This window comes from Trichoderma gamsii, assembly GCF_001481775.2.
Source record: "Trichoderma gamsii strain T6085 chromosome Unknown Scaffold_5.2, whole genome shotgun sequence".
NCBI lineage: Eukaryota > Fungi > Ascomycota > Sordariomycetes > Hypocreales > Hypocreaceae > Trichoderma > Trichoderma gamsii.
In genome coordinates this window covers 679,898-698,985 of record NW_020171342.1, presented here as the reverse complement: position 1 = coordinate 698,985, position 19,088 = coordinate 679,898, and the positions used below count along the sequence as shown (strand labels likewise).

The following is a 19,088-nucleotide window of genomic DNA, read 5'->3' as shown; positions in this document are numbered from 1 at the left end:
AACGTATCCTAGGCCTGATTCTAATTGAGAGTTCGGTCCGCTCAAGTGGGCAATGGGAATGTTCCGGTGCAATCCAAGCCAAGTGGCGATGATATTTTCTTACCAGCTTCTTCAATATCGAGCTGAATGCTTCCTAGACTTGCCCACTTGATGCATCTGGTCTATTGATGGCTGTGCCCAGCCACCCTGACAGAAGTGCCGTCGTCGGAGATATTGCAAGGGGCTAGAAGACGGGAAAGTGGTTGAATAGGCCTGGCCCTAAAGAATGGCTGGTCTAGTACAAGCCTTTGAAGCCTTGTAACGTGACAGTGGTGATTCGTTTTCGCTGACCCCAAGTAGGTCAAGTCCCTTCAACGGGGTATTCGCGAAGGATATAGGCCGCCACATCGGCAAAATACTCGTGAGATGGCGCCGAAATGCCTGCAAAGCCTCCCTTTCGAAACCCTTGCAGCATCTTTACAGCCACCGCCCTCTGCTGCGAAGACGAGCTCCACAAGGCAGCAATTTTTAGTTGTTGGACCATCATGATGGAACCGCGTCCTGGCTCAGAGCTGGATTTTGCGATAATCATCTCGTGTGCAGATAGGATTGACTGTGTGTGTTGTTGAATACGGGCGTCGTATAGAGATGCCGTGGGAGAAACTAGGTGTAGGAGGCGAAGTAAAATGATGTTGGCAGCATCGTAGAGTGAGACCAATGCGGCTGATGGAATATCGGTGTATGGCAGCATAAAGTGGCGAGGATTCAATGATGTTGCATCATCTTCTTCAGGTTCAGAAATTGAGGGGCTCTGGTCTTCTTTTAGAGAGACGTATAGCATGGCTTCTGATCTCCATTGATGGATTTGAAGCCTTGCGCTTTGGATGAGTTTGCCGAGCTCTACTTGCAATTCGCGTGTATTGTTGGCATCGGATGAAATGAGATGATTTGCTGTTGATAAGCACCTCAGCACAGCAAAGAGAACATCGACCAAATTGTCAAATATCAGCTTCGGATGACTCTCAAAAGGAACCGTCGTCCATTGCGGTGAGGCAAACGGGTGAAGCCTATTATCAGCCATTGCCGCGACAAACTTTGAGATTCATCAGCATAACGGCACAGAATATTAAGAGAGTCAAAGAAATGAAATAAACGCACCGTCTGCAGCCGCAAATGCCTGAATATCTGATGCATGAATCCATCACGGCACCGCTCCGGCCCTTGCGCTTCCAGCAACGAAGCCGCACCATTGACATGTGGCAGCCATGCCTTTGGACTGGTGCCCGCTGAAGTTTCAAAGTGGATGAGCATGACAGCTGCACAGACTGTGCTTTCCGGAGAATACAGAGATGAGGCTAGATCGTCAAGAGACAGCAGATGTCGCAAGCTCTGCAGCGCCCTCATGTACCATCTACAGGCCTCGGTCTTGATTGATACATCTCCAGTAATGGTGCCGTAGCTGAGCATTGACGCTGCACGAATGGAGAACTGGACAGGAGATGGGCAGGGAGAGGCGAGAAAACCAGGAAGCTCGTGTAACCAAATCTTTGATGGTCCATTCGGAATGGGCAAAGATGGCCTCGCCTCGCCGAAAAAGGCGTCGATGAAATGCGATACGAAAAGCTGGTCAAAGGCGTCGGCACGAGATGGTTGCAATGCTGTCAGTTGCGGTGGGTGCATCATCACCTTATGTGGTGATCTTGACTGGAAGGCCGTGACAGCGGCTGATGAAGAATCACGCAACGAGGCATCCGGCACAACTGCGTGGACGAAAAAGGCATCTGTGCGTGCTCCAGGACACTTGAGGCCCATGCCAAGACATCTCAGGCACTCAGGAAGAGACTGATCGCACTATGAAGGACATGAGATGTGAGATGAGTGTCAACCCATGAGCATGAGTGGATGGATGAGAATGCACCTTGACTCTGCGTTTCCGACATGTTGCGCAGCCTCTGCTTCTGCCGGCGACATTGACCATGACGGAGATTTAAAACGTTATTGCCGTAGTCATGAGACTGTCTGTCTGGATGGGTCACCTTTTGTCCATCATATTTGATTCGCTTATAGCGTTGATAAATAACAGCAATGAGTGAGAGCTTAAACTCTCAGCATACAAACAGCAGCGCCACGATCCGATGTTCTCCCGCTTGGTCTAGAAGCCATGATCGCCAGGGGCCTGGATCGGGTGTTTCCCTGTGCCAGCGAGTGACAGATCAAGACAAGGCAAATTGAGACAAGTCAAAGTCACTAAGTCACTTGAGCCATTGACTCCTTCTCATTGCTAATCCCAAACCGGATTACGGTGAACAGCTCGCTCCTCTCCTCTTCTCCTCTCAGCTATTCTTACTCATCATCGCATCGACTTGAGCTCCCAGACCGACTCTCAAGCTCTCCTCCAATCAGCGTCCGCAACACGCAGCTCCAGTTTCTCCAACCAAAAGGCCTCCGCTCCACTTTCAGCCCAGCATGATAACACGCCCACGCGGTTGCTCTGCCACGTCACTTTAGAGGGCTCCAATTGGAATCGGCAGGGCTGGTAGGCTTAGGGGGAGGCGAAAAAGCGGAGCTGGGAAGACGGTCAGATGCATCTTGCGGTTCTTGACAATTTTGGGCCGCGAAAAGGGAAGGGTTCAATTTCACCAACATTTATGCGTGTATGACTGGCTTTGCTTTGCGTCTTGTTGTTTCTGCATCTCATCTCATACCCCACGATTTGCCCTTTAACGGCTGCAGATCCTTTCGTCCCTTTCAGTTCTTACATTGTTTCTGTTTTGCATCTCATATACCCCTGAAAGCCTGAAATCCTGAAATCTGCACATTGACTCATTGCCATTGCTTATCCGGCGCACAAACGCACCCATTGCCATCATGGGCGAAGACAGCAACCTCCTCTCAGTCATATTCAGAGACAAGACTGTCAAAGGCCGGGCCATCAAAGCCGCCACAAAGCTCTTCGCCAACACCGCCCCCATTGTCAAAACCATCGAAGCCGGCGCCGGCCTCATCAAGATCGGCGACACCCTGTCCAAGGCCAACGAGCTTGCCGGCAGAGTCAATGACTTCGCGCCTCGCGCAAACCAAATGGCCGATGGCCTCAACAAGTTCATCCCCGCCATGCAGGTCATGGGCCAGTCCGTCGCCGACAGCGCCCGGATTTTTGCGTATTTCAGCATGATTGCCACGACGGTCCGCATCGGCATGAACCTCGTCCAGACGTACCAGGGAATCCAGGCGCTGCAGCTCATCGCCGCCAAGCTGCAGGACATCTCGGCGGCCCTGCAGGCGCAGACGGCGCTCATGGCGCAAAAGGAGTTTCCCGACTATGTGCACAGCATGATTCGCGAGCGGCTCATGCAGACGTCGGGCGATCCGGAGCGGGATCACTGGTTCTTCCTCTGGCACCCGGACGATGACTGGTATCCCAAGTTCTTCCACCTGCTGGAGGAGAAGCCCCTGGGGACGCGGTTCTGCGGCTACACGAACCAGATTGACTCGGTTTTCGTCTTCATGATTGCGGCACGGCGGCGCATCTCAGAGATGGAGTACAAGGCGCGGCGGCGAGGCATCTCAATGCGCCCAACACGGCTGCATCTCCTCGTCCCGGCGTACCAGCCCGTTCTCGTCGCAGAAGCGCTCAGAATCCCAGAAGAGGTCGGCGACTTCGTCATGGAAGGCCGCATCAATAGCAACCGCGAGCTCGTCTGGCTGAACCTGCCCGACGACCAGCGGCACTACACGCTCAACATTGGCCAGTGGATCCCGCCTAATCCAACCTGGCTGGGCTGGGCGGCGTCGAAGATCGGACTGGGCGAGAAGCCGCTGCGGCTGCGGACGCCGAGACCACTGGGGTCGAGCCAGATACCGCTCGAGATTGAGGCCACACCGCTGCCGAGGGACGAGGACGACGACGGAAGCAGTACCCTGGTCAATCCTTCGATAGCGCCATCGGAGGCTAGTTCTCGGGAGGACGAGGATAAAGTCAAGGACAAGAGCAAGCGGTCATCGTCAACGCCGTTGCATCAGCGCGAAAGACGGCATCGCAGCAGCAGACGGACTTGAGGGACTTGAAAAAAAAAGGAAACCAAGCGGGAATAAAGAGAAGGAATAGGATTTGGGCAGGGAGGACAAGGCATTGGTTATTATGAAAGGGCAAGGCTGCACGGAACAAGGCATACACATCACTCAGTGGATTTTTGTTTTTCTTTCTTCTTTTCTGATTCCCCATTTGACACACATTGGAGCCAAAGACAGCAAAAAAAACGAGAGATCTGGCATCTCAGCGTCAGCATTTTAACAAACAGAGCGACGCATCGGCTTGGAGTATATAGAACATTTTGTTTGGACATTAGATTGCAAAATCGTGAAAGATTTGTTGAGAGCTTTTATATACGGGAATATCATATGATGGCAGCAATTCTGTTATTATTTGTTGATTTGATTGTCTACGAAGTGAGTCATTGTCCTTGCGTGTTGTTAATATATTTCTAATCATATCAATTTACGAAAAGCCCTTGTTCCTGGTGACAGACAAAAACGTCAGACTCCACAACTGCCGCACATCGCTTTCTGTTGCGCTGCCGGCGCCTGGAGGTGGAGGAAGCACGGCGAGAGGAGAAAACTTGAAGTCTGCCTCTGTGCCATTCTTGCCGCCGCTATACGTCCAGCTCCAGACTTCGGACTCGAGCTGCTCCGAGTTGTTCTCGATGATATCCCATAGCTTATTGTATGCTGCCTTCAGCGCAGTGTAAACGCCCTTGTTGCTGCAGAACTGGGGCGTCGCAGTCGCGTTTGTGATGGACGATGGGATATCCGTCACGTTACTTGAGCCGTGGCATCGCTCAAGCTGTCGCTCGAAGCCTTTCGCCATGAGAGCCAACTGCCAGCTCCAGACAACGGTGCCGTGGTAGGCAGAGTTGGGGAAGTTTGCGATGAGGACGTCGTTGTTGGATAGTGCTGGGTTTGCGACGACGACGCCGATTGGAGTGCTCAGTCCGGCTGGGAATGGACGGAGGACTGCATTTGCAGAGGCGTTGATGAATGTCGTGAGCTGTTCGTCGTCTGTAGTGTTGAGTAGATAGTGGCGGAAAGCCGTGTCTGTGTGCGTGATTGGGATAACCTCTGGCGTCGTTGTACTGTTGATAGCCAGCCCATAGTCTATGATTGTCCCGTTAGTAGAATAGTCTGACGCCGAATCGCCATTCGTAGGACCGTCGTAGAATGTGTTTTTGCTCGTGTACTCTGTTAATCTCGCCACAGCAGTCTTCGCAGTCATGCTATACTGGAAGAACTGCAGCGTCTTGTCTTCCCATACTTTGGCTCGCTGAGCAGCAACTGTGGTCCACTTTTGCGTCACCGAGTTGTTGGGATAGACGCCAGGCATGGCTGCCAGGCTGGAGATGGCATACAAGGCAGCGGGAGCCAAGGCGCAGTTGACGTCGAACGGGATGCGGCCGTGAGCGAGGCCCCAACTAGAGTCTCGCCATTGGCCGACGCTCTGGTCTGGCTTGAGAGCAATAAGATTGTCCACTGTCTGGTTTTGCTCAAACGCGGCTGTAATGTTCATAATCTTGCTGGCAGTCGCGTAGCTGAGATCTCTCCAGGTCAGGTTCAGATTGCCAATATCGATGGATCCAGCCTTGGTGCTGAGGAGCGGAGAGATTCGCTCTGGCGACGAACCAAAGTATCGCGCCATCAAAACTGGAAGATAGTAGTCGGTGTCAATCATTGGATATGTGAATCCTGCAGCCGTAGATGTAATGTTGTTTTGTAGGTTTACAAACGTCGCATAATCGCCGATTGTCTCTTCGTGGCACACCGATCCGTCTGTTCGGTTCACGCGCTCAAGTGCTGCTCCAATAACAGCTTCTATCGCTGAGCCGTTGCCAGTGCTTAGGACAGGCTGAAGCAGAAGTGCGGTGAGCATGCTGTCACGGCCAAAGTAAGTAAGGAATCGCCAGCCACCGGCAAGAAGCTTCTCGGTGTAGGAGAAGAAGGAAAGCGACGAAATGGTCTCTGGCTGCTGCTTGACGAGTGATTGGGACTGCTCGTTTAGAATCTGGCTTGGCGTAAGTTGCTTGAGCTGAGGATAGTTGAACGACGCTGTGAAGTGGTAAAAGCCAGAACCAAACCGCAGCGTTGTGTTGTCGATCTGAATGTGATTGTCGCTGTTCTTCCAAGGCACAAGAGTAAAAGTAGTGGTTGTGACGTTGTCTAGCCAGAGGCGAGATATTTGGGCACCAGTCTTTTGGAATTTGGTGACCTTGATACCGGCTTGGATGATGGGACTGAGGAGGCTTGGTCCTTCGGTAAAGTCGCGTATGTTTCTCACGCTGCCGAGGATTGCGATTGGAAGCTCAGCCGAATTGTTAAACGAGAGAACGCCCTCGACACCGACGACGGGATTGGCGGAGTCTTTGGTTTTGTTGTATATCGGGCCCAGAGGAGCTCCCAGCGTGGAGTTGACAAGCTCAATGGCGAGGCTGCCATTCTTGCCGCTCTGAGGCTGGAAAAACGTGCAGATGCCGCTGTTGCCTGCGGGCCAAGCAACGATGAAGCGAGGCCCGATGATGGACAGATTGCTGTCGGGCAGAGGGCTTGTGACGACTGCTTGGGCATCAACATGGCAGTCTGAGTAAAAGTAGTCTTGATAAGGGGGGTCGCTGAGATGCAGCGTTCTGGCTGAACATGCTGGTGGTGATGGATTGCTGTTTGAGCGAGCAGACTGCGCTGTGACGGAGCTGCTGCAGGTCACGAGAAGCAGCAACGAGGCGGCGAGCTTTTGAAGCATCTTTGCGGCTTGCTAAACAAGAGGCATTGGTCGATTGTCGGATAGAGGCGAGGATACTGTTTCACAGCAGTTGAGTCAATCTGTAGCCTCGCACTGCTATTGAGGCCCGTACAGCGGAATCCAGCATCGTATCATGTCGCCCTTTTATAGCTTTGAATCTGCATCGGTTTTAGTATCCGCATTCGACAGCGATCTTCATTGACGCGTCGACGTCATCTGCGCCTTGACAGCCACCACGCAAAGTCCCGTCTGGGGTAAAAAGTGGGCGAGGGGAACTACCGATTCGGGCCTATGAATTGGCGATGGTTGTTAGTAGCACTTTGTGGTTTTGGGGTACATCTGCGGGGGAGAGAATGGATGCCTTGGGATGGGGAAATGGCCTTTTGGCGGCCACAAATGGGAATTGTACGTAATTGGCACGATAGCTTTTGGTCTCTTTTCTTGTTTTCGGGCAAGCTGAGCGACGATCTTTCGGTGCGACTTCAGCGGCGAGTTTGTTGGCGGGGAGTAGCGGGGGCATTGGTTTTTGAAACCGAGGGAAAAGGATCGGTACGCGAGAGATGTGGTCCTCGTAGATGGATCAAGAGACAGAAAACAATTAAACTGTGACAAAGAAAATGTGACAAAGGCGTTGTCAGTTTCTGTTGTTGTTGATAGATTGTTGTTGATTTAGCGAAGATCGCGGGAGATGCCCCGCATAGAATGGTGCTATCGATTAGGAATCAGCACATAAATCTTTGTTACCTAAAGTATACACGAGCAGATATAATCATTAAATGAAATGGATTTTTATTTCCGTTTTATTGCAATTAGAACAACTTTCCGTTTACCGAGCAATATGGAGAAATGCACAGACACCGTCACACATTCTCTATTCTATCTACCCAGTGATCCCGTTCTCCAACTTCCATCTTCAGCGACTACTCCTCATGCTTCTTCCACCACCTCCACCATTCCACTTCATTTAAGATTTTAAAAAAATCGATGAACTGTCAGAGCATGAGGGCAAGCTATATGTGCTTCCGGCACCACTCTTGATTGCGAACTATATCATCACTGAATTCAGAGGAATCACAAATCTGAAGAATGATGACGGGGACATCCGATTGGAAAACTTGCACCAGATGGACTACTTTGGTATGGCAATCGATAATTATAAGCTCAATTTGGCATATATCCCAACAGATGTGCCGTACCAATGGGATGAACAAGCCAAACGACAACCTAAACCAACACCACTCCAAAGCAAGAGACGCGATGAGGCTAAAGCGATTGAGCTGGCAAGATTGTACGAGCTGGAGGAAGAGAGGCAGAAAAAAACCAGCCAAAAGCGAACCAGAACCGACCGACCATCCCAATCGACGGGACGAAGCTGGTATGAGAGATTTGAACGTTCAAGCCCACTAAACCAATCCAACGAAGCCCAGACCCAAGAACAACCAGTACCAATCACTACACAACAAACACACCCTGAGATCAAGAATGGAAACATGGACAACGTGGGCAACTCCCAAACGACTGTCCGAAACCTACTTCTTCTATCAAAGAATCCACCAAAGCTTCCACAAAAGGCTAAAGAAAAAGAAAAGGACGTTGGTGTAGATGATGCCGCCACCAACGGAGAGGAAGAAGACGAAGAGGCTGGCGATTCTCGAGCACATTGACGATAATATTCTTGATGGCCCTCAGCCATCGAGTTCCCGAAATGAGACGTATATGCCAGTGTATTCTTCATTTCTATACAGAGATTGCCTCGTAGGCTGCAAATTCCGAGAGCAAAGCGATAATGAGCCATAGCATTCTCCAACGGTGGCCCTAACGATAGTTTAGTCCGCGATACTGAACCCGATTCCAATATAGATACCGACTGTTTCCCCTCTAGCGTTTTGGACAAACTTCCGCTTTGGTAGATAGATGGAGCCTAGGTGAAAGAAATTATTTCGACCAAGGCACCAACCTTTACTCGCCAAAGCCAAGAATTAAACGCCACAGCGTCGACATTCTGGACGCCATCAAATCTAACCGGGAGCAGGGTCGTTTGGCGACTACGCAGACCAGTGACAAGACAAACAGGCAACAGCTGTATAAAATGTGGATGAAGCTACATGTATGGCCTCAGTCACCCTTATGAGCGCTCTAGTGGGGATAGGAATTGCTGTAGCCATCGTAGTTGCCAAAGTCGTCAAAGTCAAAGTAGTCGTCGCTGTCTGGGAAGTCGTAGTAGCTCAACTGCTGTATTCGTAGCCGGAGTTGTTGGTGTAATCCCTCCAGAAGCTCTTCTAGCCAGGCGATGAGGGTGTCGATGCCAGCAGAACTCTCGAAGTCCGCAAAATTCTCCAGATCCATATCCGGGAAATTGAAATCCGAGTAATTGAAATCCATGGAGAGTGATGTATGTGGTATGTAGTAGATGGTGGGTGTGTAGGACAGTTCTAGCGTATTAGATGTCGCAGATACTGTGGGCGAGATGGATATTACAGACGTGGTTGGGACAGTCGATATGGCAGAGGAAATGGAAGGAAGAAAAGAAAAGAAGCCAGAGACATGGCAGCTATGATATAAATCCCTTACAGCCTACGCCTGAGGGATACGAAAGAAGAACTCGATAAGGTTTTTTATCCATAATTATTAACTTCAAAATAGTTACTAGGTGTGCGCAAAATAGGCCCAAGCCGTAAAGCTTAGTCCTCGGCTATACTGTTTACTTCTACCTGAGTACAACGCATAGTACCTCACGAGAGTATCAACATGTACATAACCCACCGAAGCCGTAAAGTAAAAGGATGGAGCCAGATATAGGTGCTCAATCTATAACTTGGCCGGGAAATGCTTGGGCTGTGTCTGGAAACCATCTTCAATCCTACACGCTTCAAAATTTCATGCAAAGGCCCTTTTCCCATCAAGGCTTTCACAACAATTTCTGCAAATCTTGGAAGTGTTATCTCACTACATCTTATAGAGATGGATCCAGAGCTATTGACCCTCTTAAACCTTCAAGGCGACCTTCGACCGGAGGCATTACGCCTAGTTCATCAGATATTCAACGACTTGCGAACTACACTCCTTGAACCCAGGGGTATTGATGAATATGGAACAGACTCGGTGATTGGAGATGCGCTTCACAACAGAGAAAAGGAACTCGCTGCAGTCGAAAAGCTCGTGGGCATCATCGCCCAAGAATGGCATGCCACAAACCTCAACATCTCTCAACACGTCTTCGAGATTGAACTTTCTCGATTAGAAGCCCGAGCTGAGCATCTGATGGGGGACATTCTTGTCATTCGAGATTGCCGGTTTGAACTTGCGGGTAGGCTGATGGACGATATGATTGGGGCCGAAGACGGTGGGCGTATCAACAGTACTTGGTCACACGTCGACTCGCTGATTGAACGCTACAAGACCGTGAAAGGGGCGAAAATCCCAATCTATGAGCCCAAAAACACAATAGCCCAGTGGAACTTTTGCAAGACCGTGTTCAACGTATACGATGTCGAAGAGGGAATAAGCGATTGGTGTGTTGTTTCAGGCCATCGCCATTTGAGAAGCACTGTCAGAGGAGTTCAGATTGTCAGATACAGCCTGGGTGAAAAGTGTGCCCGGTATCTCTTTGCTCCTTTGGATGATTCACACGGTCATCTATTTGGAGCCAAAAACGGTCTGCCAATGCATATTCACTATGCAGAAGCGCTGGATAATGGACGCCTCGTCATTATACCTGATGAAGTCCAAGGCAAAGACGAAGAGAGGGACCAAGGATACATCGGCAGTTGGAAGGTCTACAACCTCTATGAGGCCGATGCCCAGGATTCATCTCAGTTCATGCCGTTAGGCTCTGAGCTTCACGGACGCTCATTAGAGTTTCGAAACGACTTCCGACCCAATACTCGGTATCTGTTCTTTGCCTTTTGCATGAACGTCCTTTGGCGTCAACGCCATGAAGCTTCTGGCTGGTGGCGAGCCTATTTGGCCAGCGGTCCTGGGGAGGCTTGGGCAGCGGCCGCTTCGGGACCTTACCTTCGGCAGTCTACGCTTCGAAGAATTGCACAAAGAGTGGGCCGTTTGACCGAAGGAGAGGCCGCTCAGTTTGTCGTTGAGGCAGGCAACGGCCCCATAGCTGAGCCTTCTGATGGTGACAGACGAGCTGAGGAAAAGGACAGCTTCTACGCGGATCTTTGTTGCGTGGCGGGTATGCAGCCATCTCCAAACCAGGCTACAAATTGGACGAAGCTTGGGCAGTATATCCAGGGCTATGAGGATATACTCGGCGACTACGAGGGGGTGATGCCGACGATGAAGAATCGGATGAGTTTGATGTTGGCGAGGAGGAGTAAAAGGGGCATTGAGATGGAAAGAAATATTTGAGCTTTTACTTGATATCTGGGTTGCTTCTTCTTCTTTCATCATCAAAAGCATACGCACTTGCCGGTAAGATAGAAAACAATAATATGCATATTAGCTTCGTCCTTCTCATAGGTAACCGAACCATCTCTGAATATGGATTTAGACCTGTAATTGGAACCGTGACTGGAACATGCAGACTGTTGTCTCTCCATAAACCAAGAGGACTGTACACTTCGATCTGTAGTCTCTCATCTTTTCTCCCCTATAGCTAGGCATATACCAAGATACAACTAGTTCCACGAATTTATTAAGGATATTACTATCCCTTAGGAAAGCTGCGACGCTTCTCGATACAGGCCAAGATGCGCCTCAGCCCCTTCGGCTAGAGATTTACTTTTGGCTTTTTTCTCGTGACTTTTCGAATGCCTAATCTCTCCACAAGGTAGCCAGTAGGTATTAGGTTCTGTAAACGAGAAGTTAGTATAGACATCTAGGAGCATCCTTACTGCCATCATCGGGACGGACACGCACTCTTCAGCTTGAGAACCTTGAGGACTGGACCAGAGGACGCTGAATAATCTACGAGGCGTTGGAGACTTTCTTCTTTAGTATTTCCAAGATGACTCTTCCAGTCGCCACCGTACGCCTTATACGCCTGTTGTATCTGACCGAGAGTCCTCCTCCAAAACGCCTCATCGCGGGTTTCATGTCCATATTGAATCTGCGTGTGGATTTTTTTTTTTTTGACTTTGAGGCAGTCCAAGGCTGTGAGAAAACAAGGATCGTGAAAAGTATAGGCGGATGCAATGTAGTTATACGCCCATATTTATAAAGTTAGGCCTTTGAACCTATTTCCACTCTTCCTAGGAAGTCATTGGAGTTCTCAGTTCTCAACAAATATTATGCGTACAGCCCACCAAGAGCGTACAGTCAAACGACGCAGAGTCAAACGCCAAACGATGTATATACAAGCGATGTATAACCAAACGGCGTAGAGTCAAACAAAAAAGTCCAAATCCACTCATATAGCTATATAATACCTAGGATACAACTGCTTCATCACCTAGTCCTCACTGCACCTTTCACTGCACCTTTCATCTTTTAGTACATCCGAGCCAAAACACATCTTCATACTATCAGCTCTTAATACCACTACAAGTTGTCGAGATGAGTTACTCAGCGATATTGACGCTTCCCAATCTCCGAGGCAAGCTTCGACCGGAGGTGTTGCGGCGAGTCGATCGAATAGTTGCGGACCTGCGCGCTGAAGTGCGCCCTTTGACGATGGAACATCAAACCGGCGTGCAATCCACCATCAAAAATGCCCTGCACAACAGAAAAAAGGAGCTATCTGTGGTGGAAAAGCTCATCGGCATCCTCCATGAGGAACATGACGCCGGACACCTTGATACCGCGGATGAGGAGCTTTGCTTGGATCGCTACAACTTGGATCGCCGACGCAAAGCTCTTAAAGATGACTCTGGTGAGGGCCAAGTGTTTGGGACTGTAGATGACGAGACCATGGACGCTTTTCTGGCGGATGTCTCTGATGGCCCGAGTGCGCCACGAACCATGTCGCCGTTATCTGAGGAGTCTCACGATAGTATGGATGCGATTGAGATTGAGATTGACGGCCAAATCGTGGTTCAAGGGGAGGATAGCGAGGAATGGGAGGGTATAGACGATGAAGATGAGCTGGGAGAGAAATGGGTTGATGTGGATGAAAATGTACACGAAGATGTACAGGATGACGAAGATGGAGGCAGGGACATTTTCAAAACAGCTGCCGATCTGGGCTTAAATTTCCTTGCGAAAATATTGAGAAAACAAGACTAGTCAGAAGATATATACAGCTTTATACACATCAATCTTGCGACGATTTCCATTTCTGCCACCATGGTCGTAGCTGTGGTAGACGCTGTGGCTATTGATGGCATCATAGCCATGATAGCTGCGATACTGAGGCGAGGTAATGTCCTAATCCCATGTACTAAGCCCTCCAGTTCTCCGTACTTTCACCAAAACCAGATGTTCGTCTCGACACTTTATTCACTGAGCCGGTTGCCAGCTTCACATACGCGAGCTGCCAGTCGAGGACAGAAGGCTCCAAAGTCTCGGGATATACCAAACGGCCAAATTAGCCGTAGTAGCGATAACAGACGTCAGATTGCGTTGCATAGTAGATATAGCAGGTCTACTAGGTGTAGTAAATGTAATAGACCAAGTGGATGTAGTAGACCTAATAGAAGTAGTAGATCTAGCTATTGTAGAAGATCTAGCAGACATTGTAGATCTTCTAGATCTAGTTCTTCTTGTAGATACAATAGATCCAGTGTATGCAGTATGTCGGTCAGAGGTAGAGATTCTAGTAGCTCTAGTATCGCTGTAAATTCAGCAATGAGCGAGGTAGGAGTCGACATATTGGACCTGGGTGCAAAGGCAGCGGTGATATTGACAGGTAGCAATCTTATACGGAGGAAGGGTTGAACTTTGTGAGATGAATGAATGCCTAAGGTATTGAGACGGGCAGATAGGTGGATTTTTATAGGTAGGTAGGTAGGTATGTACCTTGTTCACACGTTATAACCTTTTCGATGTGGCGGAAATCAAGCTCGATGTTGAAGTCAAATCCCACTTTATATAAAGCAAGCCTGGAACGTACAAGGGCAGTCTTTGCTGTCTTTCTGCTCCCTTACTTTTGGAATTGTCCATCTATCCATACTCACAGATTCGAGAGTTCTTCTCCCCCCTTCAACACTGTTGTTCCCCCTTCAAGCCAAAATGCCGAGATATAATACGCACACGAATAACCTTGGGCTCTCGGAAGCACCGCAACGAGTCCGAGAGGCATTCGAGTGCCTGCATGATGCAAAGCGCAACACCTCGCAGCTCCGCAACTTGTACACGGATGCCCTTCCCCCTCCAGCAAAGCAATAGGCAATGCAAAAAGACCGAGATACTGCGGAATCCTTCATCGAGGCCCTGCTCCAAGCCAAGGAGAAGGAGCTAGCCGCATCCGAAAAGGCCGTCGCCGTTCTTAACAGAGAACGGCTAGCAGGGAACCTCTTCGTCACGCGGGAGACGTTCCAGCCCGAGATTGAGAAGCTGGAACGCCAAATCACGGCCTTGAGAGGAGATACCATCGTTATCCGGACATCTCGCCACGAGCTCGGCGGCAGACTGATGGATGACATGATTTGGCAAAAAGATGGTCAGAACACGGATTGGGCCTATCTAGATCTTCTCATTAGCCGCTACAAGACACCTGAAGGAGCAAAGCTGTCTTTGTTTGCTTCCAGAGATCCAAGCGCCCAAGAAAGGTTTCGAAAGAAGGTCTTGAAGGCATATGATGCAGTAGACACGGATATGCAGTGGTGTGTAATCTCTGGCAAATACTTCCCGGCATCCACTGTGAAGACAGCCCATATTGTTAGGTACAATGTGGGCGAACCTTCTGCGTGGCACTTATTTGGGCCGCCCAGTGACAAGGATGGCCACTTGATGTCGGATCAAAACGGCATACCAATGTACGAGATGTATGAAAAGGCATTTGATGATGCACGTCTCGTCATTGTACCTGATGGAGACCAAGAGAGAGGCTGTTGGAAAGTATATTGCCTCGACGACCCCGCTACCCATAAACCGTCTAAAGCGGTGCCATTCGGTCGCGAACTTCATGGGCGCTCGTTGCAGTTCCGGAACAGCTTTCGCCCCTCTTGCCGATACTTGTACTTTGCGTTTTGTATGAGTATACTACGGAGACAACGCCACGAGGTCCCCGGTTGGTGGCGGAGTTGCGTCGTCGATGGCCCAGGAGAGGCCTGGGCAACGCTGGGCATTTATTTTCACACTTCAACTCTTCGGATAATTTCCCATCGCGTCGGCCATCTGACCAAAGAGGAAGCGGCCGTATTTGCAGCCGAAAATCCTTCTAAAGACGAAGACGAGGATGATTCTCTCCATTCAAGATTGATAGAATGTGCTTATGCCTCTTAGATATCGACAATGCCTTTTGGGAATGATTATCTGGCTCAGATCGACGGAACTGAAAACAGTGAGGAAGAAGAAGAAGAAGAAGATATGTACTTTGACCAAGTGCATCAAGAATGATAGATTGAAAATGAATAGATGCCTGGAGAAAAAAGGCCACAAGAAGCGAAGTCATGTCCAAAAAAGAATAATAAAAGTAGTAGAATCTATTGGAAGTAGTAGATTTGATAGATGTAATAGATCAAGTAGATATAATATATCTTGTAGACATAACGTTTGCTCTTGGAGAGTAGTGTCGTGGAATCTTTCAATGCGGAATTGCGTCAAAGTCAGCGCAGCAGCTATACAAGACGGGCAATTGCTTTGATGTAGGCATTCAACTGTGGCCTTCTTCTTTGATGTTATCGTTAATACCATTCCTTGCATTCTTCTGTCAATCCTCTTGCCATATCGCGGTCCTAGACAATATTTAGCCAAACCTCCATGATTATGCAATTGATGTCGAGTCTCATTAAACTTTCCGAGCTTACATAACGCAGAGCTTTGGCTTCCGCGCCATCATCCTTGCCATATTCTTCCTCAGCCAATATACCAAGCATCAATCTAATGAAACACAATCACAAGTCATGTATCGTTTCCCAAGCGATGTACCAACAATCTATCCGTTTGCTGTCCATATCAATCTATCTTGTCGATGTTGCACCATCTTCCAGTACTTGCTCTGTTTAACACTAATTCGTGCTATATTCTCACCTCTGCCGAATCTCAACCAACTAGAGCTGGCTTGCGTGGGGCAGCGCTTCACTAAAAATAGACAAGCCCAATTCACCACGCTGAAGGATTTCAGTCAGGGATGCATCTTTAAACCCGTGAACCGCGTTTCCTGCTCATTCTAAAATTCACATCATCAATTGGACTTCAATTGGCAATTTCAGCAGTATCACGACATGGCGTCCTACCTCTTCAGCCTCTTAGGCTTCGGGCCCAGGAGATTCGCGCCGCCAATTGTTCCCACAGATGAGGTCGTGCCGGTGCACCTCTTTGACGACACAGACACGCTGCGGGGAATCACCATGATGTGGACCTTCAAATTTGACGAGGTTCTCGATGCCGACAAGCTGGGCAGTTCGCTTTCTGAGCTCTTTCAGATGGAAGGATGGCGGAAGCTGGGCGGGCGGCTTCGGCGCAGGGTAAACAACAGCTCGCTGTTTTGTGTGTTAATAACTTTAAACATCAGCTAATGAGATCAATCAGCCTGATGGATCGACCGAGATTCACATCCCCTGCCCCTTTACAGAGGAGCGGCCGCCGCTGTACTTTACAAAGGCCAAATTCGACGTGCGCATGTCGGAACATCCCGAAGCATCCAAATGGCCCAGTGCTCCAGACGGCTTGAAGCCAACAACGTTCCCCAGTCCTCGCAACTATAAGTCGCTGGGCCTTGGACCCGGATCGCCAACATGTTTTGACGACTACCTCTACTCCGATCATCCGCAATTCGCCCTTCACGTGGTCAACTTCACCGATGGAACCTTGGTCTCCGTCAGCTTCAATCATCTAACCAGCGACCTCGCCGGGCTCATGGCCATTATGAATGCGTGGCAGCTTGTCCTGGCCGGAAAGCCAGAAGCGGTGCCCCCGTTCAAGGGCCTCTATGAAGACTCCATGGCCGGTCTCTACAAGGCACAGACAACGGAAAAGTATCTGCTGGCCGACAGGCAGCTTTCGGGCTGGAAGCTTGCAGCATTCGGATTGCGGCTCGTATTCGAGTCCTGGTGGAACTCCCCCATCGATTCCAAGTTGCTTTGCGTTCCCAAGAAGACGATGGATGCATTTGTTCAGGCGGCCAGAGACCAGGTGCCACAAAGCATGGACTCCAGTAACAATGGAACTTCGCCTCGATTCATCAGTGAGAATGACATTGTCGTAGCATTGGCCACAAAGGCAACCGCTCAAAGTTTATCCCCAAGCCGCCCCATTACCGTCCTGCAGGCTGTTGACCCTCGCAGCCGCGTCAAGTCGGTTTTCGACCAAAACGCCGCGTATGTCTGCAATGCCCCTGGTGTGGCCTTTGTTTTCTACAGCAGCCAAGAAGCAGTGGACAAGAGCATTAGCGAACTGGCGCTTGACGGACGAGAGGCCCTTCAGTCGCTGGTTACGGAGGAGCAGATGAAGGCTGTAGCCGCGTTAGCAGCAAAAGCCATGGCGGCCACTGGGAATCCTCCCATCTTCGGAGAGCACAATACGCGTCTGCTGGTGTCGTCCAACTGGAGCAAAGCTGCGTTTCTGGAAAAGGTGGACTTTAGTCCGGCAATCGTCAAGAGCCCGGAGAGTGGTCGCCATCGAGGGAAGCCAGGGCATCCCGTTTATTATCATTGTCAGAGCATGGATAGTGGCCTCTTCACTACAAACGTCGTGGTGATTATGGGCAGAGACCTAGAGGGAAACTTTTGGCTGCTTGGTGATCAGCCAAGTCATATCTGGCCAGCGCTGCTAGCACAGCTAGAGAAGTATGCATAGACTTCATGGAGTCCTAGACCTCCGTTCAGAGTAAACGCTCACGCTTGAGAGCATCCTGAGTCTGACTTTGATTCATTTCCACCATAATAATTCTACTTAATTCACAATCCGCACAATATGGGCCTGCGCCTCAACGTGGATCTTTGCTGCCATGTCTTGGTTATTAAAGGCTGTCTTTCTGATCTATTAAATATGTATGAAATGTCTAAAAATATGAGAGAAAGGGCATAACAATCGCAGCTGCGACCAAGTAGAAGCTTGCAGAAGCCACTGCGGCACCGTTCTTGGAGGATCCAGTCTTGGTAGGGCTGGCAGCAGTGGTGCTACCTTGTGTCGCGCTTCCGGTGTTGGCTGCTGCGTCGCCAGAAGCTGTGGTCTGTGAGCTATCAGAGCCAGAGCCAGAGCCAGAGCCAGAACCAGAGCCAGAGCCGGACCCGGACCCAGAGCTAGAGTCCTTCACGCCTGCTGCAGTAATAGTATAAACAGTTCCATCACCGCCGTTCGTATACGTAAACACAGATCCACTAGCAGGAGCTGTTACGGTTCCCGCAGCATTGCTAAGTGTAGCCGTTCCACTCTTGGGAAGATTGGTTGGCTTATAGTAGGTGCTGACTCCGTCGAGAGAGTAGCCGAGGTCGGAAATGCAGTCGTATGTGTCCAAGTAGCTGCCGCAAGAATCAAAAGGAGTATTGAGCTGTGATTCGAGTTGAGAAATATTGGAGAGCCCAATCAGCGTAGGGTTAGTGTCGGGGCAGATGTTATAGAATCTGAGTAAAGGTTCGTGGTTAGTATTGAGTGACAGATAGAAAGAGATTGAGATGCTCACGATGACAGAGCTCCGCTGATCTCACAGCAATCGCATCCCTGAATCTGCTGCAGATTGTTGCCGGCATCGGGCCCATTTGCGTTATTTGAACATGTTGCTGTTTCTTTGATGGCGTCCTGGACGGCGAGGAAGACCTTGCCTAGGTTGCAAGAGCACGCATCTTCAGCCTTGTCGGGGGCCGGGAAATATGGCACTGGCAGCTTGGCAATGGGGCACTCGAGGAAATAGTCGATGATGTAGTCTTGGTATTCGCACTCCCAGACTCGGTTCCAGCAGAAGGCGGAATAGCAGTTGTAGTTATCAACATAGTTCTGGCAGCCGCAACCCAAGATCTCCTGTTGGCTATTGTCCTTCTTTGCTTGGGCGATGCATGAGCTCAAATTGTCATTTGCCTTTTTTTGACAGCTTTCGAAACCAGAAGAATCAGCACACCCAGTGCTGGTCAACGTGGGCGCTGTAGCGGCAAAAACCGCAGTGGAAAACAGAGGGAGCAATGCTAGGCGCAGCATGATGTATTAGTTATTATTGTTCTCGACACTCGTGCGAGCAGATGAATCAGAAAGAGAAAGGAAGAAACGGGAAAAGAAGCTTAAAAAGTAGAATCCAAACACCACGGCTGGCCACCTACAAACAGAGGAGACACGC

The 19,088-nt window shown here is 49.7% G+C and overlaps 10 protein-coding genes across 10 annotated transcripts; 6 read left to right on the top strand and 4 right to left on the bottom strand.

The window, feature by feature from the left end:
- Positions 1-340: 340 nt before the first annotated feature.
- TGAM01_v202148 (hypothetical protein) lies at positions 341-1,791 on the bottom strand (the record flags this gene model as incomplete). Its single annotated transcript, XM_018800372.1, has 2 exons — positions 341-1,072; positions 1,138-1,791. 2 exons carry the CDS (start codon positions 1,789-1,791, stop codon positions 341-343), a joined length of 1,386 nt encoding a protein of 461 aa, XP_018666514.1.
- Positions 1,792-2,847: 1,056 nt separating this feature from the next.
- Positions 2,848-4,038, top strand: TGAM01_v202147 (hypothetical protein; the record flags this gene model as incomplete). The annotated part of the gene is made up of 1 exon (XM_018800371.1): positions 2,848-4,038. The coding sequence occupies one exon, from the start codon at positions 2,848-2,850 to the stop codon at positions 4,036-4,038; it is 1,191 nt and encodes a 396-aa protein (XP_018666513.1).
- Positions 4,039-4,477: 439 nt separating this feature from the next.
- On the bottom strand, positions 4,478-6,766 carry TGAM01_v202146 (hypothetical protein; the record flags this gene model as incomplete). Its single annotated transcript, XM_018800370.1, has 1 exon — positions 4,478-6,766. The coding sequence occupies one exon, from the start codon at positions 6,764-6,766 to the stop codon at positions 4,478-4,480; it is 2,289 nt and encodes a 762-aa protein (XP_018666512.1).
- Positions 6,767-7,890: 1,124 nt separating this feature from the next.
- On the top strand, positions 7,891-8,430 carry TGAM01_v202145 (hypothetical protein; the record flags this gene model as incomplete). The annotated part of the gene is made up of 1 exon (XM_018800369.1): positions 7,891-8,430. The coding sequence occupies one exon, from the start codon at positions 7,891-7,893 to the stop codon at positions 8,428-8,430; it is 540 nt and encodes a 179-aa protein (XP_018666511.1).
- A 472-nt stretch (positions 8,431-8,902) lies between these two features.
- Positions 8,903-9,148, bottom strand: TGAM01_v202144 (hypothetical protein; the record flags this gene model as incomplete). Its single annotated transcript, XM_018800368.1, has 1 exon — positions 8,903-9,148. The coding sequence occupies one exon, from the start codon at positions 9,146-9,148 to the stop codon at positions 8,903-8,905; it is 246 nt and encodes an 81-aa protein (XP_018666510.1).
- A 444-nt stretch (positions 9,149-9,592) lies between these two features.
- TGAM01_v202143 (hypothetical protein) lies at positions 9,593-11,097 on the top strand (the record flags this gene model as incomplete). Its single annotated transcript, XM_018800367.1, has 2 exons — positions 9,593-10,952; positions 11,042-11,097. 2 exons carry the CDS (start codon positions 9,593-9,595, stop codon positions 11,095-11,097), a joined length of 1,416 nt encoding a protein of 471 aa, XP_018666509.1.
- A 1,177-nt stretch (positions 11,098-12,274) lies between these two features.
- Positions 12,275-12,943, top strand: TGAM01_v202142 (hypothetical protein; the record flags this gene model as incomplete). The annotated part of the gene is made up of 1 exon (XM_018800366.1): positions 12,275-12,943. One exon carries the CDS (start codon positions 12,275-12,277, stop codon positions 12,941-12,943), a length of 669 nt encoding a protein of 222 aa, XP_018666508.1.
- A 1,104-nt stretch (positions 12,944-14,047) lies between these two features.
- On the top strand, positions 14,048-15,103 carry TGAM01_v202141 (hypothetical protein; the record flags this gene model as incomplete). The annotated part of the gene is made up of 1 exon (XM_018800365.1): positions 14,048-15,103. The coding sequence occupies one exon, from the start codon at positions 14,048-14,050 to the stop codon at positions 15,101-15,103; it is 1,056 nt and encodes a 351-aa protein (XP_018666507.1).
- A 941-nt stretch (positions 15,104-16,044) lies between these two features.
- TGAM01_v202140 (hypothetical protein) lies at positions 16,045-17,617 on the top strand (the record flags this gene model as incomplete). The annotated part of the gene is made up of 2 exons (XM_018800364.1): positions 16,045-16,287; positions 16,352-17,617. 2 exons carry the CDS (start codon positions 16,045-16,047, stop codon positions 17,615-17,617), a joined length of 1,509 nt encoding a protein of 502 aa, XP_018666506.1.
- A 205-nt stretch (positions 17,618-17,822) lies between these two features.
- On the bottom strand, positions 17,823-18,952 carry TGAM01_v202139 (hypothetical protein; the record flags this gene model as incomplete). Its single annotated transcript, XM_018800363.1, has 2 exons — positions 17,823-18,384; positions 18,444-18,952. 2 exons carry the CDS (start codon positions 18,950-18,952, stop codon positions 17,823-17,825), a joined length of 1,071 nt encoding a protein of 356 aa, XP_018666505.1.
- Between the last annotated feature and the right edge of the window lie 136 nt (positions 18,953-19,088).